Below are 8,745 nucleotides of genomic sequence, written 5' to 3' on the forward strand. Positions count from 1 at the left end.
ATCTCCCTATACTTCCCTCCCAAATTATGTACCCTCATGAGATATTACCACCCTGGGAACGAGCTTCTGGCTGTCCGCTCAACCCATACCTCTGCTCATCCTCCTTCTGTCCTAAGAGAAAAGCCCTCGCTCACTCAACCTCTCCTCACACGACACGCGCTCTAATTCAGGAAGCGTCCTGGTAAATCTCCTCTGCACTCCCCACATCCCACACTTGCGCATCAACTGTAAGTTACAAATGATTGAGTCTCATCCTGCGAAAGTCCAGGAACTTGGAGCTACTTAACCTTACTCGCTTTTGAGCTTTTTAAAAAAATAAAGTATCAACTTTATTCACTGTGTATATTTACATGTACAATAATTTACTGGTCAGGGTACAACATGCACAAAAAAAAAACAGTATTCAACAATTCCCAAGAGTTATATACAATATAAAGTTAAAGGTTAAAGTACGGATATGGAATTACATGTGTATACATACCAGTGTGTATGTACAATGTAAATATTATACACAGTGGCTTAAAGTGTTTACAGTGGGGTAATAGAGGGGGAACACAAGTAGAATGGTTGATCAGATTAACTGTCTGTGGGAAGTAACTTTTAAGATGGAGTTAAGTTTTTGTCTTAACAGCCCAATAGCACTTTCCAGAAGGAAAGGCAGTTTGCAGGGTGGGTAGTTTTTATTAAGTAGACATTATTCTTGTTACAAGTTCAATCTCCTGCATCGTTTAAGGTTTCAAGTCAAGTATCGCCCTTGACAAATGAAAGCTTTCCTACTTGGTCTGACCTGGAACGGTTTTCTGCAACCCCCCCAGAAATTTGCCACCTACAGCCTAAAGTGGTGGATACAGCCCAGAGCATCAAGGCTTCATAAGGAGGATGGGATGACTGGTATAAGGCAGAGCGTGGTGAAAAAGGGGCCTTTTCCGGTTGGCCGCTGGTGACTAGTGGTGTTCCGCTGGGGTCGGTGTTGGGTCTACGACTTTTCATGTTACGTGAGCACAAGATTCTGGGGGAACTCAGCAGGCCACGCAGGCTCTATATAAAAAAAAGAGCAAACAGTTGACGTCTTGGGCTGAGACCCTTCATCAGGACTAGGGGCCGCCTGGCCTGCCGAACTCCTCCAGCATTTAGTGTGTGTTGCTTGGAGTTCCAGCATTTCCAGAATTGCCTGTGTTTGCTTTCACGCCATATGTTGATGATCTGATGACAAATTGATGGCTTTGTGAGCAAGTCTGCAGACGATACAAAAAAAAGTGAAGGAGCAGGACATGTTGAGTAAGCAGGGAACCTCGATAGATTAGGAGAATGCGCAAAGGTGGCAGTTGGAAAATAGTGTAGGGAAGTGAATGGTCATGCAGTTTGGTAAAAGGAATAAAGACATAGGCTATTTTCTAAGAGAGTCAATGCAGAAACCAGAGGTGCAAAGGGACTTGGGAGTCCTTGTGCAGGATTCCCTGAAGGTCAACTTGGAGGTTGAATCATTGGTATGGAAAGCAAATGCATTCATTTTGAGGGGACTTGAGTATAAAAGCAAAGGTGTAATGCTGAGGCTTTATAAGGTAGTAGTCAGACCACAGAGCAGTTTTGACTCCCATATCGAAGGAAGGAGAGAGTCCAGTTGAGGTCTACAAGGATGACCGTGGATATGAAAGGGTTAATGTACGAGGATGAGCAGAACTTGATGACTCTGTGCTCGCAGGAGCTTAGCAGAATGAGGGAGATCTCATTGAAAAACTTATTAAATACTGAAAGGCTGAGGTAGAGTGGACATGGAGAGGATGTTTCCAACAGTGCGAGAGTCAAGATCAGGAGGCGCAGCCTCAGAACAGAAGAACAAGGATGTTCGACACGGTTGTGTAGCAGTTACGATGACGCTATTTCAGTGGCAGCGAGCTGCGTGCATTTTCCGTGACTACATTCTAAAGACACATGGGCTTATTGGACCAGAAGGACCTCTAGCATGCTGTTTTTCTAAATAAAACCAGGTACAAACTTCTTTTGCCAGAGGATGGTAGAATTCATTGCCACAGACAGCTGTGGAGGCCAAGATATTGGGCATATTTAAAGCGGAGTTATTATTTCTGAAAAACTTTAAATAGCAAAGACTGACAAAGAACCGGTGCAAAAGACAGAAATGTGCACACATAAAATTCTGACAAAACGAGTCGTAGAGTCCTTGGAAGTGAGGCTATAAATTGGGGCGGAGGAGATTACTTCAGCGTCGCGGTGAGTGAAGTTATGTGAGCAAGAAAGGGCTGTCACACCGACAGGGAGGCGAAGAGCGGGACAGGGCAGGGCAGGATAAGCTTGGCAGCGAAAGGAGGGTTACGCATGGGGCTAGCAACCCCGTTTCGTAAAAGGCCAACAGAAGCTCCAAAGGCCTCATCCCGGAGACAGGAAGGGATCTTCGCCTCGAAGCGGTGTGGTGGAAGTGGAAGCTTTCGGGACTGAGGATTCTGGCGAGCCCCTGTCAGCGCCCCATGCCCCAGCAGGGGAGATGGACTTCAGAAGCAGGGCAGGATAGGGTGAGGTTGGGCCAGGCAGAACAGGGGAGCCATGATGATGAGCAGCCACAAGGGGAAAGAATCTTACCTAGGCTAAGCAGAAGCAGTCGAGGCACAGCTAAGAACCAATACAGTGGGGGAAAATAAACTGCTGGAAATAATTTATGGGTGCCATAACAATACCTGAACTGTGGGACAGAGAATAATTCAGCACGCTTGAGGAGCAGTGGAATAATAGAGCGTAATCCTTTACAAAGACCAGTCAAAGCAAATTGGCAATTGAGTGGAACGTTCACTGAATCAGCTTTCGATAATAATGGGTCAAAGAGCTAATGAGGGAACAGGGCATCACTCTTACCCAGGACTAGATCGATATAAATCCTGTGATGAAAAGATCCTCTGGATAAGATCGTTGGTTGTGTTGGCACCGGAGTGTGCGGGTGGCACCCGAAGGGCTGCCCGCAGAACATCCTTGGGTGAGTTGGTGGTTATTGAAAATCTCACTGCATGTTTCGACAAGACGTGTGGTAGGTAAATCTGAACAGGAAGATTTTCGTTGAAATTGAAACCACAGTGGCTGTCGGCAATTAGAGAGCCAACCATGCAGGGTCTGACAGTGGAGGGTTGCCCCCAGAACATCCTCAGGTGCATTGTTGGTTAATGCAAACGCCACATTTTGATGGGCGCGTGCTAAATAAATCCAAACATGAAGAATTTCATCGAAATTGAAACCACAGTAGCTGTTAACAATTAGAAAGCCGAACTACGCAGGATCTGAGAGAGAGAGAGAGAGAAAAGGGCTGGCTGGGGCAGGTTCTAAAATCATTTTGAAAGCAATGAATCAGAACCTGAAACAGGGTTAACATCGCTGATATACGCTGTGAAATCTGGTGTTATGTGGCAGCAGTGCATGGAGTCATAGAAAAGTACAGCATTGAAACAGGCCCTTCAGCCCATCTAGTCCATGCCAAGCTGCATCTGTCCAATGCAATAGTTTAAAAAGACTATAAATTACAATAAGAAAAAAATATATAATTTGGATTCCAGATAATTGGGCCACCAGTTAATTGGGGCAGCTGCTTATTTGGGACAACTCTTTAAGAACAAAAGCTAATTGATAAAGTAGCTGAGATTCCCTTTGTTTACTTGGGACATTATGCTCCTTAAGTGGGACAGGTGATGTTTCCAATACCAGTCATGTGCACTTCTATGGCTATTAGACACTACATCATGCTTAGAGCAAAGTTTTTTTTTCCAAATAGCTTATTTGCATGTGTTTGTGTTCAAGACAGTGATTCTTGTCACTGATCGCTCAGAAGAAAGAAGTAAAAATTCAGAACTGTTTTACTCTTTCTGAAACACAGATTCAAGCATTCAGATGCCATAAACGGCCAGGAGCTAAAATGAAGCAACTTCACTACTGCAAGAAGTTAGGAACTATGAAGAATTTGAAGGCATCGACAATCATCTTGAATATTACGATGAAAATGAAGATTTGGAGAACGTAATAGTCTGAGGCAGTCCATCATCCACACTAGGCGTCTGCACTGATTTTGTTCATTTACAGTCAATCAGAAGAACACGGCAGTGCACACTGGATTAATTCCTCTTGCTGAAGGGGCTATATGAGCCTCAACCGGATGGGATAACCTCACTCACACCATCACAGATCCCACAACCTATGGACTCGATTCTCGATATTCATTTATCATTCCTAATTTTTCGCCTCTAGTACTTGCAGTCAGCTGCCTTTTGCACAACAGTTGCTCGCCCTTCCTCGTCGCGTGCGGTTTCTCACTTGCGTGCCTTTGTAGTCACTGTGAATGCCCACAAGAAAATGAATTGCAGGACAGTACGTAGTGACAAATAGACGTACTTTGACAATAAATTTACTTTGAACTTTGAGGTTTAAAGGGGATGTGAGAAGTCAGTCGCAGAGAGAGAGTGCAGGTGTAAAAGCCTATAATTCAGCCCAGTACATCACGGGTAAAAAGCGAGAATCAGATTTAATACCATGTCGTGAAATTTGTTAACTTTATGGCAGCAGTGCAATGAAATACATGATAAATACAGAGAAAAAGATCAGAGTTACGTTAAGTATATTTATTGAATAGGTAAGTTAAAAAAGCAGTGCAAAATAGCAGAAATAAAGTAGTGAGGTAGCGTTCATGCGTTCAATGTCCATTTAGGAACCGAATGGCAGAGGGGAAGGGGCTGTTCCTGAATTGCTGAGTGTGTGCCTTCAGGCTTCTGTATGGTAACAATGAGAAGAGGACATGTCCTGGGTGCAGGGATCCTTAATAATGGATGGCATCTTCCTAAAGCACCGCTCCTTGAAGTCGCCTTGGGCACTGGTACCCACGATGGAGCTAATTTTACAAGTTTCTGCAACTCATTTTGATCTTGTACAGAAGCCCCCTCCCTCCTGCCAGACAGTGATACAACTAGTCAGGATGCCCTCCACGGCACATTTGTAGAAGTTTTCGAGTGTTTTAGTTGACAAACCATATAGCCACTGCCTTGCCTTCTCTATAGCTGCATCGATATGTAGCATCCAGGTTCAGACCTCAGACACTCAGAAACCTGAAACTAAAGGTACAAGAGCTACCCCCGTACGATCTGGTGACCCTGCGATCTCGGAGGCCAACGCCAGAACATCTTTGGGTGGACCATCGCAGGGTGGTAGACCCAGATGGTACCTGGCAGGACTCTGGCAACCCAACTGGCGGGAGTGTTCAAGGACTTGTTCAGCCTCTCAAAAGGACAACAACCATACAGAGCCCAAGAAGAACAGAGTGAGCTGCCTCAATGATTATTGCCCAGTGCCACTCCCATCTACCACCGGTGATAAACACTTTGAGAGCTTGGTTACAGCTAGAATCAACTGCTGCCCAAGCAAGAACCTGGATCCGCTGCAATTTGCCTTGGTCGACAGCAATGCAATCTCAATGGCCCTCCACTTGGCCTGGAATCACCTGGACAGTCGTAATGCCTACACGTTGATTACAGCTCAGTGTCCAACACAATCACACCCTCAGCCCTAATCAACCAGCAGCCAGACTTGGGCCTCGGTACCTCCCTCTGCAACTGGGAAAGCACCGTCATCTCCTCCTCGCTGACAATGAACGCTGGCGCCCACAATTGTGTAGCTGGGCACAGCTCAAATGCTCTCTACAAATTTGCTGACAATGCGACTACTCCTGGTAGAATTTCAGATGGTGATGGGGGAGGGGGGTACGGGAACGTAAAAGATCAGCTGGTTGAGTGGTGTCACAACAACATCATCAGTGAGGTCAAGGAATTGTCTGTGGGCTCTGGGAATGTTGATGTAAAAGCAGCTTCAAAATCCTGGTTTTCAACATCTCTGAGGATGTGTCCCGGACTCGAGGTATTGTTGCAAATACACAGCCGTCAGCGGCTGCCTTTCATTCAGAGTTTGAGGAGACACCAAAGACTCTTGCAAACTTCTACAGCTATACCTATCACGGAGAGTATTCCAACTGGTCGCATCACCGTCTGGTATGGAAGGGCCACTGCACAGGATCGGAAAAAGTTGTAAACTCAGCCAGCTCTATGGTGGGCACCAGTGTCCCCAAGACACCTTCAAAAGACAATGCCTCAAGAAAGCAGCATCCATTATTAAGGGCCTCCATCACCCAGGACATGCCCTCTTCACATTGCTACCATCAGGGAGGAGGTAGAGGAGACTGAGGCCACACACTCAGCGATACAGGAACAGCCTCTGCCATCCGATTTCTGAATGGACAACGAACCTATGAACATTCCCTCACGGTTTTCATCCTCTCTTTTTCTACTACTTATTTAATTAAATGTTTATATATATATACCTTATTATAATTTACAGCTTGTTATTACGTATTGCGAGGTACTACAGTGATATTAAACCAGTTCTGATGAGTGCAAGGTCCAAATCCCCAAGGGACGCCGTTCACCTTGCTGAGTTCCTTCAGTGCGTGTTGCTCCAGACTCGAGCACCGGTGGAATTCAGCATTACCGGACCGAGACCCCTAAATCATAACTGGATTTCCAGCGCCCGGAGAATCTCCTGTGTTTATCATCTGCAGAATCCTGTGCCTCCGGCCAGTTGTTCTCTCTAAACACTCATCAGGACGTGGCCAGCCCGGCTATAAGAATGCCCGGACTTTAACAACTCTCCTGACCACCTCTCTCCACACACCCCCCCAAACTCCCCCAGGAAACCTTCCGCGGCTCGCGTCGGTTTTTGACGCCCCATATCGGGAGGTTACTGGGTCGGGCTGCCGGCGCATCTACACTTTCTGCGAGTCACACCCGGCGCGGCGAGACTGGGAAAAAATTTACCCCGAGGCACGACAGAAACTTGCGCCAAACTTTGCAATTTGTCGAAAGCGGCAGGGAGTGAGGGGTGGGGGTGGTAGGAAGGAAGGAGCGAGCGCGCGACTGGGGTAGGGGAGGGAGAGGGGCGGGAGGAGGGGGTGCAGCGAGGTCCAGAACAAAAGGCTGAGAGGCCCGGTTCGGGGGTGGGACCATGGCGATGGGAGAATGCGGGAGAGATCCGGCACAGGCACACATACACTCTCTCTCTCTCACACACACACACGGCCCCCGGGACGAGTGCGCGAAAAGTTTGAACAAGTTTTCGGACTCACCGTGCGCGGCCCCGGGGACAGGCCTCGCGGCGCCGCCAACTCCGGGATCAGCAGAAACGGTAAGGTGGCGGTCGGCAACGAGCCCCCATCCCGGCTCCGCGCTGCAGGGGAGAGAAAGGCAGCGACTGGGGTTAGTGGAAGGCCAAGAGGAGGGGGTGAACGGGAGAGAAAGTGAACAGAGATGAGGGGGGGGGGTAAGATCCAGTGCGAGGGGGCGCAGCAGGGATTAAGTTGAGAGAAACAGGGATCGAGTCAGGCAGGGGGTTCCAACCATTTTTAATGGCCAAACCGAGGGATCCGCGGACCCCAGATTGGGAACCCCTGCAGTAAGGGATCCGGTGCAGAGTGTGAGGGGGTTGGGGGGGGGGAGATCCGGTGTAGGAGCAGAGATGGAGTTGGTGGGCGGCGGTGAAAAGAGGGCTCAATGTAAAGCGGGGGTGCGGGAGCGGATCCAGCGCAGTGGGTGCGGGGTGCGGGGGGCGGGGGAGGGACGGATTCAGCGCGGTGACAAGAGATCGAGTGTGTGGAGGGGAGCGGGGCCGGGGGAGATGTCCTGGGACGGGTGGGGAAGCGGTCTCACTCACCCTCCTCCTCTCGATCCCGGCGTTTTTCCACCAAACTCTCGGACTCGGCTCTGCGCTCCGCCTGCAACACACGAGAGGCGTCAGCCCGGGGTCCGGAGCGGCCGAGGGGTACACAGCGGAGGGACCCGGCTGCCGGGGGGAATTCGGGGCGGCCGGCGGGAGATTGGGAGGGGGATCGCCGACTCGGAGCTGACCTGGGTCCTGGGCGGACGGCCACCGCTCTCCGGTCCCTCGGTCTCACGCAGCAGTGACGATTTGACCTCGGCCAGGTCCCGTTCGCCCTCCTGCTCGCCTTCGTCCTTGAAGCGGATCAGCTCGTCGCTGGCCCCCAGCTCCCCGCCGCCGCTCAGCGGCATCTTCCCGCCCGCTGCCCCGCTCTGACTGCCAGCTGCCCCTGGCCCCCGCCGCCAATCAATGGCCGGGGCCCGGTCGTAGCCCCGCCTCTCGCCCCGCCCCGAACGCCAATCAATAGCCGGGGCCCGACCGCGATCCCACCCTTAGCCCCGCCCCCTAGCGCCACCCAATGGCCGGGGCTCCATCCATTGACCGTCTCAACCCTGCTTATCCCGGGCACCGCGGACTGCCCGCTCACCCTCCACCCACGTCTCAGTCCTGCCGCCCCCAGAGAGGGCAGTCACAGCACAGTCTGCAGGCAAACTTCAGAGAGCTCCGGAGGTAAATTAGACAAAGGGCACAGATGCTGCAAAACTTCCACCAACTTCGCCCTGACTCCTCGCCTCTCCCACCTGCCACCGTAACTCTTGTCTACAGGCGCCGGCTGACCTGCCGAGTGTCTCCGCCACTTACAAAGGGTAGGGAGGTTTAAACGTACACCTTCGGTTGAAATACCAACTTAAAAAAAGGAAATTCAAATTAGTTCCAGTCAGGTTTATTACAATGAAAAATTTGCATCAGCATCACAGGCAAGTAGGTACCAACACACAAAATTAAATATATGTGTGTGTGTGTGTGTGTGATATGTGTAAATTACATATAAGATTGGGT

General features: G+C 49.6%; 1 protein-coding gene across 3 annotated transcripts in view; it reads right to left on the reverse strand.

Moving 5' to 3' along the window:
• LOC132393065 (transcription factor 7-like 2) overlaps positions 1 to 8,110 on the reverse strand; it is a 32,299-nt gene extending 24,189 nt beyond the window's left edge. For all 3 annotated transcript variants that reach the window (XM_059967832.1, XM_059967836.1, XM_059967824.1), the window contains exons 1-3: positions 7,935 to 8,110; positions 7,741 to 7,801; positions 7,157 to 7,257 (exon numbers count right to left, since the gene is read on the reverse strand). In XM_059967832.1, the coding sequence (XP_059823815.1) occupies positions 7,157 to 7,257; positions 7,741 to 7,801; positions 7,935 to 8,096 (324 nt within the window). In that variant the 5' untranslated portion in view covers positions 8,097 to 8,110. The remainder of the gene's footprint in view (positions 1 to 7,156; positions 7,258 to 7,740; positions 7,802 to 7,934) is intronic.
• Positions 8,111 to 8,745: the final 635 nt, after the last annotated feature.

The sequence above is a fragment of the Hypanus sabinus genome, chromosome 1 (genome assembly GCF_030144855.1).
Source record: "Hypanus sabinus isolate sHypSab1 chromosome 1, sHypSab1.hap1, whole genome shotgun sequence".
NCBI lineage: Eukaryota > Metazoa > Chordata > Chondrichthyes > Myliobatiformes > Dasyatidae > Hypanus > Hypanus sabinus.